The sequence below is a fragment of the Dermochelys coriacea genome, chromosome 15, assembly GCF_009764565.3.
Source record: "Dermochelys coriacea isolate rDerCor1 chromosome 15, rDerCor1.pri.v4, whole genome shotgun sequence".
Taxonomy (NCBI): Eukaryota; Metazoa; Chordata; order Testudines; family Dermochelyidae; genus Dermochelys; species Dermochelys coriacea.
Window position 1 is genome coordinate 17,022,240 of NC_050082.1, and position 25,035 is coordinate 17,047,274.

Here is a 25,035-nt window from a genome sequence, read left to right on the forward strand (position 1 = left end):
CTGGATCAGTCAGTTAGTGAAATGAATGTCGTATAGCGCTCTTAATCAGTGGGCAACCCTTGGAAGATTCTATTCTGAGAAGCATCCTAAAGCTCAGACTTCTTCAGCCTAGAAATCCCTATTAGAAAAGGACATTGGGTTTCAGCTGGGAATCATACTATACTTTTGGGAGTGTTGCTGCTAATGCCAGGTCAGCAAGAAAGACCTCTACAAACAATGAAGAAAAAAATTTTTTTTGGTAAATGTCAAAGTTCTGTGTGTGTTTCCAGTGTTGGCTGAAGGTTCAGGCCACACCTCATTTAATTCCAGTTGGTTGGTTTTGCTCTAACAGCCCAGTGAGTTTCAGGGATCTCTAATCAAGACACTGCACCTTGTTCTGCACAGTTTGAGTCATCCCAGAATTTACTGGTAGAACTGAGGTTTGTAAAGAGGTCCCTGAGGGGAGAGAGCTGGTGAGGTAGTCTTAAATCCTGCTAACAATTTCAAACTTGTGATTTTAAAATTGGACATTTGAAGAAAATTGGGGGGTGGGGGTGGGGATTGTTTAAGACAGTTTGCTGAGCATCTGAAGCTTCTAGTGACTTCTATGGGAGCTGGAGGTGCCCATCCTCAAGTCAGGTCCCTAAAGTTGGGCATCCAAGCATGAAAACCTTGGTCTCCAAGATAGGGGTTTTTTTGACAGCAGTAGATCTTAATTGCACCCTCTTACGGCATTTCTTGAGCTAGCTGCAAAATGAGAAAGGCTTCTATAGATCTCTCAAATGATAGTGTATTGAGATAGGATCAGGCTGCTGTTCCTGGAAGAGGCACTTTTAAAAACAAACAAACCCACCCCCATGCAATATTCCCTGCCCTCACTGTGGAAAAATTACCAAAATTTCAAAGAAGTGATGCCTCCTCCAGAAAAGGATAGGACAGCACAAGGTAATAGATGAATTTCTGAGTTGGGCCTTAAGAATATTGTGTATCCTCAGTCTGTGAATGTGTATCTTACCTTTGCCCCTTCCTGCCCTTCATGTTAAGTCTTCTTTGTATGCTGTTCAAAGCAAAGCAATGAAAATCATTGCCTTGAAGGGGAGGTAATAACACACCATTATGAAAAGTTAGAGGGAGTGTTCAGTGTTAACGCTATATCCTCCCCCTATCCCCCAATATGAAATTTAGATGGGTGGAGGTTTGAGAAGGGGTTTCATTTAGTTAGCCTGTTCAGGGCCAGAACCAAGCGTGACATTTCAGTCTGTTTGCTCAATCTGGAACTGGGAACAAACAGAAAGGTGAGACCTTTACTATAAAGCTAGAATGTACATGGTAGCACTTGTATGGCCTAGAGGAAAAAGTAGTTTTTTGAGACTTCCCCGTTTTTGGTTGCAGGGCAAAGACTAGATTATCATTATCAACAGCTTGGATTCCCCCATGTGTGTTTGTTTAAAACTGTAGTAGATTGTGTGTCCTGTTTTCTCTATGGGGAATTTCATTCTGATTCTTGGTGCTTTTCCAAGGGAGCTGATATTTCCTGGGTGAGTAAATATAAAAGAAAACAAACTACATTGGATAGGTCCCAAGCTGGTGAATCTGAGATTCTGAATGTGAGGAGTTACACAAACCTCAAGATGACAGGATGAGGGGACTCTCCTGTCTCTTCCTTTTCCCCCCCCCCTTTAAAATAAATATTTTTTGATCCTGCCTGCAATGCTGGGACGACTGTGCAGCTAGACTGCTGCAGTCTGCAGTTCCCTGTGTCTAACATAGATAAGGAAAACATGTTGGCACCTTTCTTTTGAATTGTGCTAAAACATGGTTCTTGCTAGATATGAGCTAATAGCTTACCTGCCTTTGTCTTCCTCTCGTCAGCTGGATTTCCCTTTGGAACTTACACCTTCAACCAATGCACTTCTTTGTGCATCCCTCTCTCTTACTAGCTACATGCTACTGCGGCCTCGTGTTATTCCCTCTGTGTCCACTGCACTACCTCATGCCTGAAGCTCTCTCTCTTGTGGGCGGGCAGAGCTCTCATGTTCCCAAACTCCTTCACCCTGCATCCTTTTGGTTGATCTTGCTTGTCAGCCAAAGGTTGTCACCCAGTGCCTGCTGAGGACATCTTAAAGGGTCCATTCCCTTTAGCTAAGTGGAGGCTGCTGGCCCATTTGCAGGTTTTTGCAAGTATTTCTTGCAGGTTTGCATGGTCCTGTGGACGTCTCATGGAAGGAGAGAATGTGAGGTTGGTGATGGCACTAATCCCAGGCCCTTTCAAAGGGTTTTAGTTATGTGATTCCCATTAACATCAATGGGAGTGGTTCAACTAGAATCCCAGGCCCTGGAAATGTAGGCTTTAATAACCTCAGATTGAACTATCTGCTTCAGAGAATATGAACTACACTTTGTCTTCATGAGTTAGGGATGAGTGACCAGGCACAAACCACTTGGCCCTTTGCTTCACTCCGACACTTGTCTGCTTCGTGATCATTCAGAACCTGCAAAAATGGAAAGTGTTCATACTGTCTGCTGCAGTATACTGGCCCAGAAAGGACTTCTGGACAGTTCTGTCAGAACCATAGTTACTATACACAACTATATTGATGTCAACTGCTCATTCTGGGCCTCTGCCTGAATGAGAACTGCAGGATTTGGCCTATAAGTGGTGTAGTTATAGAAATCACAGTAGAGTTTTGTTTATAGTAAATTTATTTCTTCTAGAGATCATTCAGCTTAGTCAAATCTTACTATCCAAAAACCATTTCCCACTATTGCATGAAATTTTTGTTTCTTATTCTCACTGATCAGTGGGGCAATTTTGATTGTAGGAACTGGATTGGAAGTGACTTGGTTTTGGGGTAAAAAAAATAAATTCCAAAGTTAGGAAAAAATTTCACAGCAGCGTTGAAGAGCCATTTGAGTGCAGGTAAAAAAGTTACAGCTTGTAGGTGTGTCAGTTAGAGATAATACTAATAATTAGAGTGATCTGGCTTCCGCATGAAAAATGCCTAGTGGAATTCATTCTGTCTTGGCAAAATGGAGATTTCGCTTGTGTACATTTCTGATGCATGCATCTCTCTCACTAGTAACTTATTTTACTAGAACTATCAAAGCATGAGTGTTGTACAAATTGATCTTAAGGAGCAGAAATTCTAGTATAATGTGCTTCACTGACTGACAATAGTTTTCTTGCTGGTGTGATGTAAGTGTAGGTAGATGACATTTGCAGCTGTCCTTCAAGTGGAGAGCAGTAGTGGTGTCTAGTTAGCCCATTGAGTTACTTGTGGCACCCCTGAAAACACTGTTCTGGTGGGAGTCACTAGGTGGCACTGCTGCACATAGTTTTACAAGTTATTTATTAGCATGAACACAGCTTTCAGTCTCTGAAGAAACATTGACTGTTTGTGGGAGTTGTGGAAAAACAGCTGAGTTTGCTCTCTACCTAAGTCCCTTTAAGTAGAAGCCATTCTTGTGGCAGAGTTGCACCCTGGGAATCTGACACTGATATTCAGACTCAGATTTCTGAAAGGGATTGCTTGTCATTTGTGACCACCTCTGTTCCAGGACTGGTGTAACTAAATCAAATTACAAGGAGAAGACATCCACACTCTCTCTCATTTTTCTCCTGCAATAGGAAACCCTCCCTTCATGTCTCTGAAATTTGTGGCAGTTTGACAAACGGGCAGTTATTGTACATTAAGGATTTAGTTCTGTTTCTTTAACATTTTATCTCCTTTTCCAATGCCACTTAAGCACTGAGGTATGACTAGTATACCTTGTATTAGGCTCTTGTTCTGTGATAGCATTAACAGCATGGAGCAATCCTACATCTTCAGAATGCAGGACAGTCAATTGGGAGGATTCCTCTAGTCCAGACAGTGTTATTAGAGTGGCTTATTCAAGACAGCAAGGCGTTAGATTTGTTCTATCTCATATTACGCAAAACTGTATCCAGTTGTGGAGTCCATATGAATCCTTACACCTGTGTCTACAACTCAAAACAAAGGCCTCAACCTCCTCATTCCTCTTGGGCCAAAAGTCAGTCAGCCACTCTTGAGCAGCCCAGAATAAGACCTTCTACATGTATGATAGAGAAAGGTGGAATTTTGTTTTGTTTCATTTTTTTAAGTAAGGGAAGAGATTTCTGCTTCCAAGGGGTCTCTATAAAGCGAAATAGGGAAATACATAGTCATGGAGTCTTAGGACACTGCCATCACAACCACCATACTTCTACCCAAGAAACATGGAACAAAACGCCTTTTTGAGCCCTGATATTACCATTTGCAGAAGACCGCACTCACCCCTGGATTGCCTCCTCACAGCTGGGTATGGCCTGGTAGGTTCTCCTTTTCTAGCACTCTCTACCAACAGCCGTTCCAGCCCTGCAATGCTATGTCTCTTTTCTCATGACTCAGCCATTTTCCCGGGCCATGTTTTTACCCCCTTATGTCAGGGGTTTCACACCGCCTTCTCTGGGTGGCAGGTTGGGGAACTGAGGCCTGCCCTCTACATTGACTTCGACTCCAGGAAAGGGCATCGGGGTTCACTCCACCAGACTCCTTGCTGCCACCTTCCTACCAAGCTTTTCCTTGAGCTTTCTCTTCACCCTTCAAGGAACTTCTTTGTTCCCTACATGGCTCTTCACTTGCTACTACCAGGAAAGCGGCTGCAGAGTTTCTCCCTGCAGGCCCCTTCTTTGCTAAACTTCCTCTGCTTATAGCACCACAAAGCCCCTGCCCAGCCGGGTTTCATCATTAATTAGGCCTGGCAGATCCTCCAGGTGCACCCAGGTGGGTTAATTGGCCTCTCCAGCCTACATTTATACTTTCATCACCTGTGTGGGATAGCTGTCTGAGTTTGGGAGGTAAGCAGGGTAATACCTGACCACTGTGAACTGGGAATTGGCCATTCAATGGAGTTTTAAAAACCATGAGAGTCCTAGCCAGACTGGGAACACTTACAAGCAGTTAACAACTCATGACACTCTGGTAGCTTCCTTTGTGATTGTGATCAGTAGTGCTCTACACCTCTATTAAGGTATGGGGTATCTTCCCATTCTCCTTTTCCCTGTCCTCCTTTCATTTCTCTCTCTATTTACGGGATCTCCAGTAATTGGAGCCTAGAAACCATCAAACCATTCACTGACCCCTGATGCCCTTCCTCTTCTTCTCACTCATCCCTTGGAACCTTCATCTGTCTGAGCAGGTCATTCAGTTCCATGTGCTGGTGGAGATAAGCACTCCCAATTGTGACCTTTCCATTCTCATTGTGTTAAGGTATCTTGTAATGGCTCTTCGTTGCAATAGCACTCCTTCTATAAAAGATTCTTCATGAGAACTCAGAAGACTGATGTGAGAGCCCCCTGCCCAATCTCTGACCATCTGTTAAAATCTTCTTATGAGATGCAAAAGATTAGCCTTCCCCATGATTTATCTGAGTGATGCTGGCATATTTTACCACTTTAAAAAACTCCTATAATTTGGAAAGATTAAAAATAAAATGTGTCAAACAAATTATTTGCCTAAATGCATGTTTCTGCAAATCTAGGACTCTATAAATTGGTAAATGTGGTGAACATCTTAATAGATGATATTCAGCTTCTGTAACAAATGACTCAAATTCACTGAATGGTTTGTCAATCATTCAGTTGTGGATTATAAATTCATCAGTCCTGTTTCTTCTTCAGGAATCTCTTTTTCTCAGCTCTGTCTTGCATATTCTTTCTCTTGTTGTCCTTCTTCTGGGATAAAGTTTTGAATCCAACCTCTCAAGCTGTGATAAATAAATGATTGCACCATTGAGGTGACTGTTCTAGCCTAGTTTGCAGTTTGCAGTATACAATTCACCCACCCTTGCTCTCTCTGAGAGAAGCATTTTACCTGCTGGCATTCAGCCGTCTTCCAGCTAGATATTGGAGCCAACTGGCAATCATCTGGTGGTTCTGGGAATCAAAAGAAATCTGTTTGGACATCTGCTTTTGAATCTGAGATTTCACTGATGGGGGTTTCTACTAAGGAGATACATAATTCACCCAGAATGGCACCTGCAAGCCAAAAACTAAGGACAGAGAAAGGGATGAACTTGTCAAAATGTTGGATGGACTGTATTGGACTGAAAGTCCTGGATCTGTTGAACTGTTATAGCATAAGTAACAGTGTGCAAGGCTCCAGCTGCCATGTTTTTGGGGTCAGAAGACACCTGTGAACCAGGCCATCTGGTAGTGGTGGTTTTAGTGATGACCAAGTGTCAGAAATATAAAGGGAAGGGTAAACACCTTTAAAATCCCTCCTGGCCAGAGGAAAAACCCTTTCACCTGTAAAGGCTTAAGAAGCTAGGATAACCTCGCTAGCCCCTGACCAAAATGACTAATGAGGAGACAAGATACTTTCAAAGCTGGAGGGGGGGAGAAACAAAGGTTCTCTCTGTCTGTGTGATGCTTTTGCCAGGAACAGAAAAGGAATAGAGTCTTAGAACTTAGTAAGTAATCTAGCTAGATATGCATTAGATTCTGTTTTGTTTAAATGGCTGATAAAATGAGCTGTGCTGAATGGAATGTATATTCCTGTTTTTGTGTCTTTTTGTAACTTAAGGTTTTGCATAGAGGGATTCTCTATGTTTTGAATCTGATTACCCTGTAAGGTATTTACCATCCTGATTTTACAGAGATGATTCTTTTTACTTTTTCTTCTATTAAAATTCTTCTTTTAAGAACCTGATTGCTTTTTCATTGTTCTTAAGACCAAGGGTTTGGGTCTGTGTTCACCTATGCAAATTGATGAGGATTTTTATCAAGCCTTCCCCAGGAAAGGGGGTGTAAGGTTTGGGGAGGATTTTGGGGGGAAAGAGGTTTCCAAGCAGGCTCTTTCCCTGTTATATATTTGTTGGTGGTGGCAGCAATAAAGTCCAAGGGCAAAAGGTAAAATAGTTTGTACCTTGGGGAAGTTTTTAACCTAAACTGGTAAAAATAAGCTTAGGGAGTTTTTCATGCAGGTCCCCACATCTGTACCCTAGAGTTCAGAGTGGGGAAGGAACCTTGACACCAAGTTGTTCAGCAGAACCTGGACGAAGACCATTAGCTCACTTCACATAGGCACACAGCAACTTCCAGTCACTGTGAGCTTGAGTAGACTTAAGCCCCACTACATCCAAGGTAAACTCTATTTGCCTCTAGCAATTTTCATACAAGTTTCATATAAATTTAAATAAAAGATAAATGCATCTCGGGGTTCTCCTAAAGAATATCCAACTCAGATGACACTTGTAGAACCATCCAGTGATTGGGATGTAAGAAGAATTAATTTTTTTCCCAAATCAACACATGACCTTTCCCATGTAAATAACTTTACAGTAATAAAAGCTCAAACAGAAGACCAGGCCTTCTAATGTAGAACACAGAAGCCTTCTTCCATTCCCCAACCAAGGAAACCATACTATACACTCTGTTGCCTTGTTGTCACTGGGTAAAAAGGTGTATTCTTAATTTGAATAGCTAATTTGAGTTAAACTCATAATGAAGTCAAGGCAGTTTGTAGCTCTCAAACAGGTTATCAAGTCAAATTAGAGCAGTGGTGGGCAACCTGCAGCCCATCAGGGTAATCTGAAACACAGTGTTTAACAGTGAATTATAGTCTCCTGATAACATGGAATTGTGAATAATTTAATTTCCATAGATAAACTAATTACTTGGGACTTGATGCTTTAACCTAACTCATGCCCCTAAAACACCAAAATGGCCTGTTGCTTATTTCATTAGACCTAGGATAACAACAGATTTTGACTGATATTTAAATCTGGCCATGCAGTATTTTAATTCCAGCAAAAAACAGTCTCTATCTATCTCATCCCCACCTGCCACCCCTACTCCCCTCTGCCAAAAAAACGGAAAGCATCTGCAGAAAATCACTTATTCATGTCCTGGAAATCTGCAAAGGAGGGCAAATCTGGCCACTGTTTGAGGACATTTAATAATTTTTGAGTTTCAAAGCAATTCTTTTTAAATTTCAGTGAACCAAGGGAGGGAGAAAGAGAATAAAAATCTGAACTGTTTTGACCTCATGGCTATATACAGACTTGTCTGTTGTTCTGCCAAGCTCCTTTTGTGTTTTAACAGATAACAGACCAAGATGACTAATCATTTTAAATTTAAAAAAATCCAACTAACACTGGTGAACACATGGCTCCTAGACAGGGGCTGGTGATCTAATTATTGATGGACTTTCTTCCTTTAAAGAATATTGCCCAAGGCAGAGGTGAGATTTACTTTCCCCGTGTCTATGAGGGATCTTGCGTGAAAGTTCTGTGAGAGAGAAGTCTCTTCACCTTCTCTCAGTCGCAAGCACTGATGCTATGAAAGCTTTTGCCATCTGGGACTTGTGTCACTTAAAGAAAGGGAGACTGTGCATGCAACATACACTTCCAAAAAGTGATCATATGTGTTAAATATTAATGCTCCAAATGGCAAAGATAGAAGATTGGCTTTTTAAAAGCTTTATGAATTTTCATTTCCTAAGGGATGTTCTATGCCAACCAACTGAAGATGGATACTTTAAAAATAGTAGATGTAACAGGCCTAGGCCTCTGAATACAATCTCCTTAGTTTACAGCACTAACATACATCCATTTTTAAAAAGGTGATTTTTAATTTTAATTTGCTTTTTATTTGTCTGTCTGTTTTCCCCCCCTTCCCCCCCAGGTATATTATTCCTGTGGTGCAGTATTGGAATCCATGGAAAGAGGTCTTATTTTATCACCAGGTTTTCCAAATAACTACTACCCAGGGATACACTGTGTTTGGCAGTTTTTCATTCCTGTTAGAACCCATCTTATCCTGGAAATTCTTGACTTTGATGTATTTGAGAGCTCAAATGAAACTCCAGACCCTTGGGATGGCTTTTTTTCTTCTTCTTCTTCTAAAGGAAAAAATAAGGAGATGTTTCCTACTGAAAAAAACTCTGACCTTCCCATCACTCTTGCTACTACAAAATCCTCTGTTCTGGCTGGGATGTCAAAGGCAACCCAGAAACATAGCAGCCCAGGAGCTCAGTTAAAGGGTCTTGCTGATCGCTACGATGGATTCCCAGTAACTACCTCCAAAAAAGAAGAATACAAACAAACATCTGAAGAAAAACAGTTCAGACTGATGGAAGAACCCAAAGAAATAGCTAAGGCTCGGTCAGATGGACTGCCATTCGTTGTGGCTGGCAATACCACTACGCTGCGGCAAAATATCAGTGGCCTAGAGATGAACAGAGATTTGAAAGGGAAAATCCTGCTTGCCCACCTCACTGCTAGAAGGACAGATGAGGTCATTGGAGAGAGTCAGACTCTCTCGACAACAGTCTTACCAAGAGAAAGCTCCACCATCCAGCAGTCTTCAGCGGATGTGTGTCCCCATGATGTCTTGTATGTTTCCGACCTCATCACATTTTCCTCTCGCTTCTGTGGGACAAACTTGCCTTTAAACAAGACCATGGTTTTCAGTTCATTTCTGGAGATGGTGGAGGTTATTATGGAGCTGATCACTACCACAGATCGTGGGCGGGGCTTTGCGATGCTCTTTGAATACAGGAACGTCACAGAACCTGAGGTCATGGATGTGGTGAAGCAGGATGGAAAGGAAAACACAATGATGCTGGCAATAATAACTGGAATTGTCTTCTTTGCACTTGTTCTTCTGTCTACCTTCTGCATAACTTACAGGTAAGATATATTTAATGATCTAAGCTCCTGAAACTGAGCCTGCCATGAAATCTGGGCTATAACTGAAAAGAAATGGTGAAATGGTGAAAAGGACAGTGAGGGGTGGGGTTTTTTTTGTTACTTTATTTAATTCAGAACCAAACCTGATTAGATAAATTGTCCACCAGAATAAAATCTGGCTAAATTCCACTCTGATGTATTTGTTAATACTACATATAATTTATTATTACTATTTGGTAGTATGGTATGTCTCAAAAAACTGATGGTCTTGGCTTTGGATTCTTTTGGCAGCTGTCTTGCAGTGTCTGTTTTGATACCTGAGCAGTTAGCATGTGAATTTATCAATACTGGGCAGGAGAAGACCAGAATCAGAAATTTAACCTAAACTTCCCACTTGGTCTTGCTGATACTTGCTCATATGAGCCCAATACCAACTGTCATTTTAACCTGCAGTTTTGTCCATTTGTTCCCTCTTCACATGCTTTCCATTACCTTTTTCTCAAAGAAAAGCCAGTGGGATGGAGGCTTTCTTGAGCATTCATCTGTACTGCAGTAATGCCTTTTGAGCCCCAGTCAGGGACCAGGACTCCATTGTGCTAGGCACCTGTACAGACACGCAACAAAATGCCAGTCCCTTCCCCCAAGAATGTACAATCCAAGTACCTTCAGCATGCCTATTGTTTATCAGTTTCTTGCTTAGTGTTTCTATATTTTAGTGAAAAGAAAAGGAGTACTTGTGGCACCTTAGAGACTAACAAATTTATTTGAGCATAAGCTTTCGTGAGCTACGTGTAGCTCACGAAAGCTTATGCTCAAATAAATTTGTTAGTCTCTAAGGTGCCACAAGTACTCCTTTTCTTTTTGTGAATACAGACTAACACGGCTGCTACTCTGAAACCTATATTTTAGTGATAACCATCACTAATGCTTTACAGAGGCATTAATCATGATAAAGTTACTTCTTGGAATTAAGATGCTGTTACTTATATTATTTTCCCCTTCTCTGTCACTTTGCATCCAAGACTCTCAAAATGCTATTCAAACATTTAATTCTAGCACTTCCTATGAGGCAAGTAGGTCTCAATATACACATTTTACAGATAGGGAAATTGGGAAACAGAGATTAAGAGCCAGATTGAGTCACTTAGTCATCTTGATTAAGACTTTACACCAAGAGTAAGTCCATTGGCACCGAAACTATTTGTAACATAAGGAACAACTCAAAGATGAGTAGTCACAATCTGTCCCTAAACAACTTGCCTAGGTGAGTCAGTACCACACTGGGGATAAATTCAGGATTTCCAGCTTCCAGTTCCCTGCTTTAACCAACAGTTCAAAAATTCTAGAGCTGGCTGAGAACTAAAGCATACCCAGGACATCTTTATCAGTGGATGTTTTTAACTTCCCTGTTCTATTATCTCTTTTTTATGCTTAGATTAATGTTGCACCCTGAATAGCTGAGTGTTTAAGAATGGTGACTATATTAAGGGGCACCAAAGTCAGAATGAACCTCAGTAAATTTCAGAGCTCTACTTGCGTAACTGCTTTCTGGATGGGACAGCAAGGACTGTAACATGTATAAGAAACTACAGTAGAACCTCAACTTCACGAACACCAATTTTATAAATGACCTTATATAAATCATTTTTCCCTGATTGGGGGTGAGGAAAGCCACAACAAAAGTTATATTGACGACGAGCAAGTTGATTTGCCTTCACATTCTGATGCTTCCAGTGCATTGATAATTGCTTTGCAGTGGTTTGAAGGATAAGAAAAAATGCAAAAAAGGGCAGCATACTGCAGCTTATACTCTGAACCTACTATAATTCTGAGATGTTGTTTTATGAACTATGATTTTTATAAACTCCTCAATCTCCAATTAATGAGTAAAATAGGGATTCTCTTGTATAAGTCTATATCAGCAGTTCTCAAACTGTGGGTTGGGACCCCAAAGTGGGTCGCAACTGCGTTTTAATAGGGTCACCCAGGGTGGCATTAGACTTGGGGCTGGGGTGGAAGCTAAAGCCTGAGCCCTAGCATCCAGAGCTGAAGCTGAAGCCCAAGGGCTTCAGCCCTGGGTGGCAGGGCTCAGGTGACAGGCACCCCTGCCTGGGGCTGAAGCCCATGGGGTTTGCCTTTGTCCCCCTGCTCAAGGTGGTGGAGCTTGGGCTTTGCCAGGGCTCGGGTGGGCTTTGGCTTCGGTCCCCCCTCCTGGGGTCGTGTAGTAATTTTTGTTCTCAGAAGTGGGTCGCGGAGTAATGAAGTTTGAGAACCCCAGCTCTATATGTGTCCTTCAAACCTTTTACCCATCCCCCCCTCCATCAAGTGGGAGGGACACTAGTGTTGTCCTAATAACAAGCAGCATATTCTTCCTGGAGTGGGTCTAATGTTGTTCCATGCCCTGCAGGATAATGTTTTTTGTTTCATATTAAAGTTGAAAAATCCAGTCTTATTTCTGCTTTTCCACAAAATCTCTTAGTTCAAAAACTTTTTTTTTAAGAAATAGAAAATGAAACTAAATTTCTATACGATTTCCCTCCTCCCCCAATCAAACTTAGCTGAAACCTAGCAGTTTTTGCCAGACATTTTGGTTGTGACAGAAAAACTTTCAACAAATTGTACTCCATGTACAGATCCTCTGCAGCAACAGAATCCAGTTTTCCAGGGAAGCATTCAACTATCTTAACCAAGAGAGAGTCTTTTTTCCCTTCCCTTGCAATCCCCTCCCTGATTCTCCTTCCAATTTCTGCAACAAATGAAGCAGGGGTCCTACAGACAACATCCTCCTTTACTGAACACCCTTGAATCATCACCAGAGCAAGTCCATCCTGAGCACTGACTGATGTGGCAATCTATGTAAAAACCAGTTATGTGCTAGATTCTAAATATTTTTTATTTTTAAGCTCTTGACAATTTTTTTTTGTAAATGCTTCCTCTGCTATAGTAGCAGTTATGGCCTAATCCTACTCATATTGGTCCAGATTCTAATACTCTCTCATGTTGAGTAGCATGTTACTTCTCAAATACTCCCAGTAATTTCAGTGGAACTTCTCATGGCACAAAGTGATACTCAACACAAATGGGGGTGTTGCAAACCATGAATTTGGCTTCCAGCCCACTTAAAAACACCGAACCCATTTTGAAACGCAACCTTACTTTTAAAAGGTTCAGTTGCTACAGATATTGTTTTGCTGATAAGAGGCAGGATTTGTTTTAATTGGCCTTTACAACTGGGATGTTTTTAAAATGGGGAACTAGTTGGGTGTTTAACACATGAACTAGAGTTGCAGGAAATGATTGTCCCTGGTAGCTTGACTCCTGGATCTTAGCACTGGTGTGGTTTCAGGAAAAATTACCTGCTTTAAGTTAGGCTGCATGTTTATATTGTGGATTTGTTTGTTTTTTTTTAAGGCCATTTCCTATCCCGCTTTCATGTGCAAGCCTTTCTGTCTTTCCAGGGATAGGTTACTTTGGGCATATGTTGATTTCTTGCCAAACTTATATGCATGAGTGAAACGTGATGCTTGCGAAAGTGAGGGCCCCAACTGTGCTGAGTAAGCCAGTTTATATAGTATTGGCAGATGCTATGTTAGGTTTTTATCTTGCTGTTTTGTTTATGCACCTCCAGGCTATTAGTCTGGGACCTCTTTTGATAAGAGCTTGCCAATGCTACTCAACTGTGATGGTTTATGCAGAATAGGAGTAAAATTGTGTGATATCCATTAAGCACATCAAAATATTGCCTCAGAATGAGACCACCAAACTCACTTCTAATTTTGTGTGGTCTAAATAAGGATTTGAATTCAGAGATGCATTAGCCCCCTTTTGTCTTCCTTGCAGGAAACGTTAATTAGTCAAATCTATGAGAGAGGAACTGGCTCCAGATCGAAGATGGTAGAATAAGGAAAGAGAATGTCCACACTATAAAGTTTGGGGAAAGGTCAGATCTGGATCCATTACGAAGACAGTTTTGAAATTCAGAGTCCTACCTGGGCCCATTACAGGGAGAAGTGCCTGCTTTGAAGTACAGATATGGGTTATAGGGCTTTGATCTGGGATTTCAGTTCAGGCCTATCTTCTATAATGAAGCTGGCCACAGCATCACATCAAGGGTGCTGGAACAATTTGTATAGTGGGGGTGCTGAGAGCCACTGAACTCAACTGTAAATCCTGCATATGATGGAGACCACTACAAGCCAGAACCCCTTGTTCCAGCACCTATGCCTTACATAGAGCATAAGAAGTTCAAAATTAAGGACAAAGGGGGTACTTGCTGAAACGGCAGCATTGTCCAGTGGAGCCCATGATGACATATCCTGTCCCCTGAGAACATCCCGTTAGTCAGAGAGTACTCTAGGAGGAAGGAAGATTCTCTAATGAGGCAGTACATTCAGCAATGGGTCCAGTTCCCTGAGGAATAACACTTGCTCTGACTGGAATGTGCTGTTGCAGAGGAAACCTCAACGGAAGATACTAATAATAACCTTCAGACAGACAGTTTGCTAAACTTGTCTGCCACTTCCCTTTCTCTCCACTCCACCTGCTCCTCTGGTATCTGAGCAAGTTGAAGCTTAGCTGTGTTATGCTTCCCCCCACCCCCCCTTTTTTTTTTAAGCTGCCACTGTTGCTCTGCTAGAAGTAGCAGGCTCTGCCTCGCCAGTGGTAGAAATGGCACAGGACAGGCTTGGCACCCAGCATCATCTAATAAATGGAGTCATCAGCAATGCCTGCCCAGGCTTATTCCGTTGAGCCAGAGTGAAGCTTTCTGGGGAGACTCCAAGTTTCTGCTACACTGTTGCTTTTGTTTAGTGTTTGGGGAGGGAATGAAAGCATCAGTTGTTAGATGGCCAATAATTCTAATTACTTTTGGCCAGGAGGCCTGGCTTGAGTAGCAGGGGTTTTATTTTTTTCCCAAGCCCCAAGAACAAGAGACATGTTCACCTTATTTAATTTTAATCATGCCCAGTGCCATCAGACTTTTGCTCGATGGTTGAAACTCATGGGGAAAGAGACATTTTACATCTGTGCACCCTGCCAAGGAACTGATTCTTATGACAGCCCCTCAGTTTACAACCATTTCACGTGAAGGGAAGCCTCTTATTTCCAAACACACACACCCCATATACATTAATCTAAAGGTTAATATCCTCCCTGTATTTCCACTTGGTGGGCAGAAATGATGTAGCAATGTTTCATCCAACACAATACCCAAATAATAGTGACTGGGTAGGATATAGAGCGGGACTGACCAACTGGTTGCCAGGTGGCAATTCTTACCGCTGTAATAGATTTCTGGGGAATCTGACTGACCTCTGAAATTGTGCTAAAACCAGAATGGTTATCTGCTAATTGCTGCAGCTCTGTGCTGAGTACTATACAGAATCCAAGAAGCTCCTCCCTCCTTGCCTGCATGCGTCAATGCCCTCCATCTTTGTTTAGCCCATAGCTCTACACATTGGTTCTTTCCATTTAAATGGAGTTGTTGCTACTTCAGCAGAGTCTTGCTGGGCTGGAAAAAAGTTGCCTTTGTCAAAAGTTTCTACAAAAATTTCTATTTTTCAGAAAAAACAACAACCCACTTTTCAGCTAAAAACTTTGATTCAGAAATGTCATTGTGGTGCCTCACATGAAGTATGGGGGCATGAGGCACCCGTTCTCCTCTGTGGATGGGACTGCCTGGCCAGACTAAATCTCCCATGATACACCATGGTCTCCCTGTATCCTGAGCTGCTGCAATGCATCATGGGAGTCGTAATCTCAATGGATACCCAGGCCCAGGGGTATAAGGATCTGTGGGTGTAGTTTAGTCAAAGACACTCCAAGTAATGTAATCCTGATAACCCTAATCAGACTGGGTTGTTCATGGTTGTAGAAGGGTGGACTCACTGCTAGAGCATCTCCTTGTGGCTGAGTTTGGCGCAGCATCTCTCTCCTGTTGGGTGACTCCTGCCAATAGTTGCAGTGGTCCAACAGTTGTCTGCCTTTTCTCATGACTTGGCCCTCCACCCAGGTAACATTTAGTCCTACCCTGTCCAGGGTAAATGAGTCCAATAAACTAAATTCTCCACCCTTATCTGAGTTCACACCTCAGCAGGGTCATCACCCCTTCCCCAGGTTCTGTAAGGTTGTCTGCCACTCTAGTGCAGACCAACACCGCTCAGGGCTTTTTCCCTGGTGGCCTGGCTCCAAATTCTACAGTCTGTCTCCCCTTGTGTCAGGGGGTTTCTACATCATCTTTCTCAGTGGTCATTAGGGAAACCCAGGCTTTCCCCCTACTCTAAGTTCTAGTCCAGAGACCCCTGTGATCAGCAGGTAAAATCTGCTCTCTTAGGCTTCTCACTGTCTCCCTGGACTTCTTCCTACCTTGGCCTTCCTTCAGACCCTTTCTCTCATCTCTTTCCTAGGTTTACAGTACATCTGCTCTCTACGTGCTTCCTTCGCTCGCCAGCAGTTAGAAAGGGACTGTAGAGCTTTCACTCTCTGTCTCCCTAAAGCCCCTGTGTGCTCCAGGCATCCTTTCTTTATACAAATCACCCATCTCCTTATCCAGCTGGTACTCATCTTTTATTGGGCCTCATCCACCCCACCCTCCAGGAATGACCCATGGGTTGATTGGCCTCTTTGTCACACATTAACCCTTTCATTACATGGTGTGGAAAAAACACCCCATCACACTGGCCCAAGTTCATGGTTATAGAAGGGTGTCCCAAGTTTTGAATTTTGAAGGTGAATGTTTCTTCACACTCTTCCTTCACCCCAGTCTCCAGCGTGTCTAGAGAGAGATATTCCAATCTATACCCAGTAAAGACAAGTTCATTCTTCTGGGAGGCTTTAATGCCAGAGTTGGAAAAGATAGTGAGGCTTGGAGTGATGTAATAAAGACCAATGGAGTCAGAAAAATGAACAATGGTCTCCTACTACTCTGCAAGTGTGCTACTTATGAGCTCGTTGTCACCAACCCAACCTTCAGGTATGCTAACAAATACAAAACTTCTTTGATACATGCAAGATGAAAGCACTGGCAGCTGATTGACTGTGTTACTATACAGCAAAAGGACATTAAGATCACCAGAGCCATGCAAGGGGCAAACAGTTGGACTGACCACAGGATGATCAGAGCCATTTTTAATTTACATTCTGTTGCCCCTTAGTGAAATAATGCTGAACAGATTACACCAGAATTAAACATAGCAAAGCTGAGAACATAGCAAAGGCATTTCTCCAAGCTGAGAAAAAGCTGAGGGAAAACTTAGAGGAAAAAATGGATATCATTACATCATCATCCAAGATTGCACTTGACATAAGGAATATATTCAAATTAGCCATTCTTCAAGCCCCAGAAGAAACTCTAGGTACAAATGAAAGTTGGCCCCAGGATTGTTTTAATGAAAATGGCAATGAAATCAAAAAGATCCTCAACGAAAAGAATGCTGGGTTTCTGTCTTGGCAAAATGACAAAGAATCAATATCAAAGGAAGATAAATTCAAGTATTTGAAAGAGATGGCTTAAGGACGGTTTTGTGTCCTACACAATAAATGGTTGGAAAAGAAAGCAGAAGTAGTACTGTGTTATGCTGATACTAACAACACAAAAATGTTTTATGATTCCCTGAAGTAATCAAATTTGAATAATCAAAACCGGGAACAGCTCCACTAACAAGCTCAAATGGATCTACCTTAATCAAGGACAAAAGAGGTATCTCTAAAAGATGGGTGTAGCACTTTACTGAGCTACTCAACCATCCCTCTACTATCAAGTTACAGGTGCTAAAGAAACTGAGCCAGCACTCCATTGGTAAAGAAATTGCACAGCCACCTACCACTGAGGAAGTGCAATAAGCTATCAGACAAATTAAGTCAGGTAAATCACCTGGCAAAGAGAATATACCAGCTGAAATCTTTAAACTTGCAGGCCCCCAAACTGTCAACTATCTGTGTGAACTCAATAAGGATAAATGGGAAGCCAAGGAAATTTCACAGGATTGTAAAGATGCAGTCATAAATAAAAAATCAAAATAAATGCAAGAACTGTGACAGTGGTAACTATCAGAATATCTCCTAGCTATGAATCCTATCTCATATTTTGCTCAATTGGGTAGTCAAAACAGTGTTGGAGAAGTTTCTACTAGAGACTCAATGTGGATTTAGATCAGGTCAGAGCAACACAGATGTGATTTTCATTGTGAGACAGATTCAGAAAAAAATTATTGAACAAAACACGGATCTGCATGCTATCTTCATTGATCTAAAAAAAGGATTTGACACTGTGAGCAGAAATGGCCTCTGGAAAATTTTAGAAAAGTTTGGCTGCCCCATCAAATTAATTATAACATACATCAATTCCATGAAGAAATGATTGGTCAAGTAATCTCAGATGGTGCCATTCTAAACCATTTCCCATATCTAATGGGGTGAAACAAGACTGTGTGTTGACACTGTCCCTTTTTGTTCTCTTCTGTGTAGCTGTTCTGATTTATAGAATGGACAAGCTTCAAAAGGGAATCTACATAATGTACAAAACTGATGGGAAACTTTTTAGTCTCTAAAGGCTTACTGCAGAGACAAAAGTTCTTGAGGAACTCCAATGTGAAGTCCTTTCTGAGGATGACTGTGCTCTACTTAGTCATAGTGAAAGTGCCCTACAGCTTATCTTTGGCAGGTTCTCAGCGGCAACTAAATAGTTTAGACCTACCATGAGCCTTGAAAAAACTAAAGTCCTCTTCCACGCAGCTCCATCAACAGTTACTACCGAGCCAAACATCACCATCGATGGTATAGAACTAAAGATTGTCAAACAATTTATAAACCTTGGCAATACAAAGTGACCAGTTCTCTGGATCAAGAAATATCAGATAAATATGAAAGGCAAATAGGCCTTTGAAAGACCTTTTTCAATAGGCTATTCAACCAATGCACAATCAAACAGTCAACAAAACTGATGATATATAATGCAGCGGTGACAGCAGCCTATTTAAAATGAGTGTGAAACATTGACTCTTTACCACAGACATATTAAAAAACTTGAAAAATTTTCACATATGCTATCTCGGCTTGATCCTGAAGGTCCACTGGTGAGACAAAGTCTCAATAATTAACATACTTGAAAAGAGCAAAAACAACCAGCATTGAAGCAATGATCATGAAAGCTCAACTTAGGTGAACAGGTCATATTATCAGAATGGGCTATGATAGATTCCCAAAAAAGTTTTCTGTGATGAATTGAAACTCTGAAAGAATGGAGGAGGCGGAAGGATGTCAATGAAAACACTTCAGACATCCTTAAGCAGAATTTCACCTCATGCAGCATAAATATTGATAACTTTGAAGACATAGCCAGGGACAGATCTAATAGAAAGCAAGTGTCAATAAACACTCTGAAGAAGACAGCCATGAAAAATTGATTGATTGATTGATTGAAAAAAGAGCCAAACTTCATGTGAAATCTTCAGTGGGAACCTGCGTATTCCTGTGATAGCACTTTGATCTGGTCCTCACAGATCGGACTATACAGCCACATGTATAGGAACATGTGATGCTGCCGTGACAATGGACACCCATACCAGTCCGAGCACTTTTTTTCCCCTTGTAGGACATTTTAAAGGTGAGGCGTTGAGGAAAAATGTCCCCTGCCTTTCATGAATTCATCTGAGAAACCGAAGTAAGATACGTGGCATGTGACATGTGATGTAATGGTATGAAGTGGGTATCTTAGTGGGGGGGGGGAACTCTTCTGGATTGCATCCTTGGCTGCCAACTTTCTGGACACACACTGCTTCCCCTTTAGTCTCGGTGGGAACAGTACCAGTGGTACTCCCTTGGTTCTGGGATAGGGGATAGACAAGCAGAGACTTGAACAGAGCAGATAGCATGGAAGGAGGCCTCTAGTAACCCTGTAGGCCTGAGATGATTCTGATGAGAATCAGAATGTCTTCTCTGGCATCAAACTTAGAAACTGTAGAAAAGAGTTAAATGTTCTTCTCCTTTTATAAGGATGTTTAATTTCAGTTGTTTGCACCCTTGTTTCAAGATGTCTTCTATAAATTAAACTCCATGACCCTGACTTGGAGGTACGGCACAGCCTCGTTCTTGTATTTTTCACTTGTCCTTTGAGCACTACTTAAGCCATGCTTCTAACTACTCCTTCAGGTCCTCCTTGCATGTAGTTACATGTACCTGGAATTATTTTATTGACCAGGTCAGCAATGCCAATGTCTCCGTCCTTTCTTGCTCCAAGACCCTTATCTCTTCCAAATTGCCGGTAAACCCTTGTCCCACTGCAGCATCCCCAGAAGGAAATATTAGCTAATGAATGACTGAAAATCTTTATTAAATGTAATAAACTGTATGTGGGGGGAAATGCTGTATGTCTGCTTTTAGATTGTAGCCTTCAGGGCAGGACCTTAGTGTTCTTACATGTCTGTAAAGTGCCTAGTGCCGTGCTGTTATACACGTAAATAATTATCTTAGTTCAGAGCACTTTGATCTCTGTTAGTACCTGGGGAGTTCTGAGCAGTGGGGAGTGTTTTGATTCTGTCAGAGGCATCTTGAAGTTCTAGTTCACCACTACTGTAGTGATGCTGGCTGTTCTATAATGTCAGTTTTAGAAGAAGAAATCTTGGATAAGAGCTTGTTAAGGAATCTTCTTTTGGTTTCCTTCAGTCTTTGACAAGTTCTCTTACTTGGGAATGAGCTGCTGTTGTTTTCCTTAATACAATTTTTGTAAAAATAAATAACATTTGCCTCTTCTTGGCTGAGAATATCCCAGAATGCTTTGTTCTATATAATAAAATGTCTGGTATGGTGAAGCCAATGAACTGTATCAGAGCTTGAGACCCGGGGGGACTATATATTTTGCAGTGTGCTCTACTTAGAGAAATCAAAGTTCCACTCTTCTAGGGAGGATAGGTGTTGAGACTTGGGATATCTGGAATAAACTCCTGTTTCTGCGGCAGATACCTTGCAGATTCTTAAAAAAGTAATTCTTCTGCCTTAGCGGACTCCCTGATAAGATGGGGATAACAATTGCTCCCTAGCACACAGTCATTGATGCAAAGAAAGCTGTAAAGTGCCATGGATAGAAGTGCTAGTGCATAGTTCTGTTGTGTTTTCTCCTATTAAAATGAACATGGATGAGAACTTTTCTCCTATGGACCCTTAACTAATTCATGGGATTGTTGCTGTCTTTTCCTCAGGCAGAAAATGTGCCCCAAAAGGAACCCTTCCAATGCACACAGTGACCAGGAGGTTAGTACTAATTCTTTTGGTGATTTTGTTTCTCTTGCACATTAGCTGTTACGCTGTCTGTCTGTAGATGTTTACTGGGGTGTGTTCTGAGTTGTAGAATGGGATCCAGAACTCCGCCATAGATATCAATGAGCTCCAACTTGTGGTGTCAACTCGAGAGAATGAAAACAACAATCACACTGTCAGCCAGGACCAAGCAGGTAAGATGAAGAGTATGTTGTTTCAAACCATAGCTCCTTGCCCATTAAGTCAAGTCAGTCTCTCTCTCTCTCTGAATCTTCCTCTTCAGCTGTGTGTGTGGAGATGCAGTATGAGCTGTCACATATTAGAAAGTGTTGGGTGTGGAATTGCCCCCTTTTGCCCTCCCTCTTGCTGGTAGAGTAATTCCCTGGCAAGGAATACTCAGAAGTGTCATTTCTGAACTCTGTCAACAGAAACTGTCATATCCATGGCACAATGCATACACTTGTTAGCAGGGCAAACGTGGCCTTAGTTCATTCTGTCATATTGCTGGCTTAAAAACACCTGTGAAATCTTCAAGAGTTGTGTTTTTTCCCCCACCACCCTCCCCTTTGTGTCACCTGGAGAGCATGGCTGTTTAAGTACTGGATTTGAAACACTCAGATTCCCTGGAGCAGTCACAGATCCAAAGTTTTTTTCATGTTAACGTTGTGGATAATATTGCTCTGATCCAGAGCGAGCCATCTACAGAACCCCAGTGAGTGACAGTAGTGGGTGCTGGGATTCTTTGACTATAACTCATAGGTCCTTCATGGCTGGTAAAAGCCAAAACAGAAGTACTGGGTCTAATGTTGGTGGAGATTGTCCATCAATGTTTTCCTCCAGAGAGACAAAGTGGTTGAGATAATATTGTTTATGGGACCAACTTCTGTTGGTGAGAGAGACAAGCTTTCAAGCTTACACAGAGCTCTTCTTCAGGTCTGGGAAACGAACTCCAAGTGTCACAGGTAAATACAAAGTGGGATAGATTGTTTAGCATAAGTAATTCACACATATTTCAAGGGACCATTCAACATGAAATAGCCCATTAATGATCCCTTGAAATGGGACCGCTGGCACCAGGGCCAGTTGAAATAATAAATACTTCATCGCTCCCCGTTTCAGTGGTATCCGATGAAGTGAGCTGTAGCTCACGAAAGCTTATGCTCAAATAAATTTGTTAGTCTCTAAGGTGCCACAAATACTCTTTTTCTTTTTTCTTTTCTTTTCTTTTCTTTTCTTTTCTTTTTCTTGAAATATGTGTTAACTACTTATGCTGAGCTGAGTTTGTCAGGCCTGTTAGGAGCTGCTGTTACAGACCAGTAAACCCTTTGCCAGCTGGCACCAAGCCATTTGTGTGTCACAGAAGTTCTTGTGAGATCCCAGCTCAAAATCCCAACTCTGTGCTGACAATCTTGCTAACAGTTTCCAATCTCCCTTTGTTGGGAAAGGTCACTGAGAGGATTGTGGCCAGACAACTCTGGCAGTCTGAGTCCCCAGAGCTCTTTGACCGTGATCAGTGAGGTACACCAGGAACACAACTTTGGGGGTTCTTCAAAGTTTAGGATTTGAGTTTGGGGAGAGCAGGTTGTCGAGGCCAGAACTGCCCTCTTATCTCCACATAATACTCTACTTGCCACCCCCAGATGTTTATATGCATATAAAAATGAGATGGCTTGAGCCAGCCTGCAAAGTTTGGATCCAGAGCTGAACTTTTCCCAAGGGTGGTTGGCTTTACAACTTTGGTTTGGGCCCATCTCTAAAGGGCTTTGGTTTTAAGTCCTTCTAGTTTCCTAGCCAAATTTCAGCTGATTAGGACAAGGCAAGTGATTGAATGATTGAATTTTTTTCAGATCTGGGTGGCAGCCAAGGGCTGATTTTTTAGGCTGGTTAGAAAGGGAAGAGAAAGGTGGGCTATTTGCCCAGCCTAAACAAAAGGAGACTGTCACTTAAAAAATCTATGTCTTTCCTTGCCTTAGTCACTTCCTCCGGAGGCAGCGCAGAACACTCTTCTCAGCCTACTGACCCAGACATGCCCTCTTCTATGTCAGCCGTGACCACTGAAACGGGGAGCGATGAAGTATTTATTATTTCAACCGGCCCTGGTGCCAGCGGGTTGAGTTTTACCACATACAGAATACAGGTAGACACACGTGGGAGTACCACAGGAAAAGATTTCTAGTGGTTGGTGGAAGGAACTGAGAGTCAAAACTCCCAGGTTCCATTCCTGGCTCTGTCACTTGCTGTGGGCAAGTCATATAACCACACAGTTCCTCAATCTGTCAGTAATATTATTTACCTAACTTACAGCACTGTTGTTGTTGTGGTTGATTTGTGTTACTGTAGCTTCTAGGTTGGGAAGCTTAATAAATGTTTGCCAATAAATTGGGTGCTTTATGTGTCAGGGCTCTTTACAAATGTTTACATTATTTAAATTTTAAAAATAAAATTAAAAAATAATGTGGCTTCCCTACTATTTTGGGGGGGAGGGGAGTTATTTTAGCGTACTCCCTTGCAGCTGTTACTGATGTTTCTTTAGAAACACATGTGGTTCAAAAATCCTTTTGCTTGCATTTCCCTTGAGCACCCAGGGTGGTGATGAACATATGTTTTTGAAATCGTTCTGGGGTCAACACTTGCTATCTAAGTGTAGAAGCATGACATAGTGCAGAAGCACACCAGTCCGTCATGTAGCTCATGTGACTTTATTCCTGGGGTACAAAGTATGGGGTGCCTGCATCGCTGGCTTTGGCTGGAGGCCAGTGTAGTCCTCTAGGATACGGTATCGATTAGGATTTTCCTAGAGTATTAGTAATTTACATGGATCTCTACAGAATTACATCCATTAATGAAAAACAGCCAGCCTGTAGAACAGTGAAAACTTACATGAATATGGGCCACTGCTATTTTTCTTAAATTAGCCTTCTATATGAGCGGCAGGGATTTATTCACTAAGACCCATTAAAAATGTTTAATGCTCTAATCCAGTGTTTCTTAATCTTTTTAATATCAGGGACCAGCTTCCTGCTTCCCTAAACTGTGTCAGGAAGATCTCAGGGATGAGCCCCGGTCCACAGAGCAGTCGTTGAGAAACACCGCTCTAATCTACCATTCTGTAGCTGCATTAAATCTTAAACTATTTAAGGTGTAAAAGAGAAGAAATAGTTTGCATAGGCAGAAGTCAAATTTTTTAAAAGCTGTGCATAGCTTTAAAATTCTTACATTCTCTAACATCTCCTTTCCACCTGCATCATCATCTGTGGCACAATTTCACAGAGGTGGATAGGAAGATAGAGTGGAAATTGGCAAGATTTGTGCTTTCTCGTCAAGTATGACTCTATTGGTGAGAACTCTGTTGGGTGCTGATGAGATGAAACCTCAGTTTGTTGTGGATAGATGGAAAATCCATATTTTCTTTCCTCCCATTTAAAAAAAACACTAAGCATCCACAAATGCCATAGAAATCATTGAGCGGTGGATGCTCGCCTTTCAAAATCAGGCTATTATTTCCTTTCCTCTCCACCCCCAAGCTGCTAGAAGATATATAAAATGTGAAAGTAAAAGACAAAAGATTTTTTTGATCTGAAGAGAAACCAGAGTACACTTGATCTTGGACAAAAGGCTTAGAAGGAGCGATCTTATGTTACTGCTCAGTAGTGCTTCCCACAGCATGTTCTTAGCTAGGTAGCTAAAGAATCTGGATTAGGGATTTATGGATCCATACTTGTTGCCTGATAACAGTGGTAGACCTGGATAGGAAAAGGCTAAGAAATCCTTCTAAATGCTAAATTTTCAGCATGGTTGAGACCCATCCTTCCTGTTTTGGAAGCAAAATGTACCTACAAAATGGCTTGCAGCAGGCCCACATCTAAACAGCAGCCTCATTCTACAAGGTAGAAGTGCCGCTACTCAGGTTTGCACTCATGGATGAAATGTACCCGATGCACATTGTTGGGGGCACAAATTGCATCTGCAGAAAGAAGGCGATCCTGAAAAATGTCCTCTAATCCTCATTTATATTGCTCTGAATAGGTGGGCTCCTACTCTGTCTTCCCCTCTATAATATGGTTTGTATGTGCTAGCTTCTGTAGGAAAGCCAAGGCAAACGGTGCATGTTTT

At 41.8% G+C, this 25,035-nt stretch overlaps 1 protein-coding gene across 8 annotated transcripts in view; it reads left to right on the top strand.

Moving 5' to 3' along the window:
• The window catches only part of LOC119843953, a 63,809-nt gene that overhangs the window by 27,520 nt on the left and 11,254 nt on the right, over positions 1–25,035 (top strand). For 6 of the 8 annotated variants that reach the window (XM_043497927.1, XM_043497925.1, XM_043497926.1 and 3 more), the window contains 4 exons: positions 8,666–9,672; positions 20,865–20,916; positions 21,014–21,116; positions 22,896–23,059. In XM_043497927.1, coding sequence (XP_043353862.1) covers positions 8,666–9,672; positions 20,865–20,916; positions 21,014–21,116; positions 22,896–23,059 — 1,326 coding nt within the window. Of the gene's footprint in view, positions 1–4,907; positions 5,011–6,429; positions 6,451–8,665; positions 9,673–20,864; positions 20,917–21,013; positions 21,117–22,895; positions 23,060–25,035 lie in introns of those variants that run through there. The other 2 variants (XM_043497931.1, XM_038373997.2) reach the window with 2 other exon arrangements.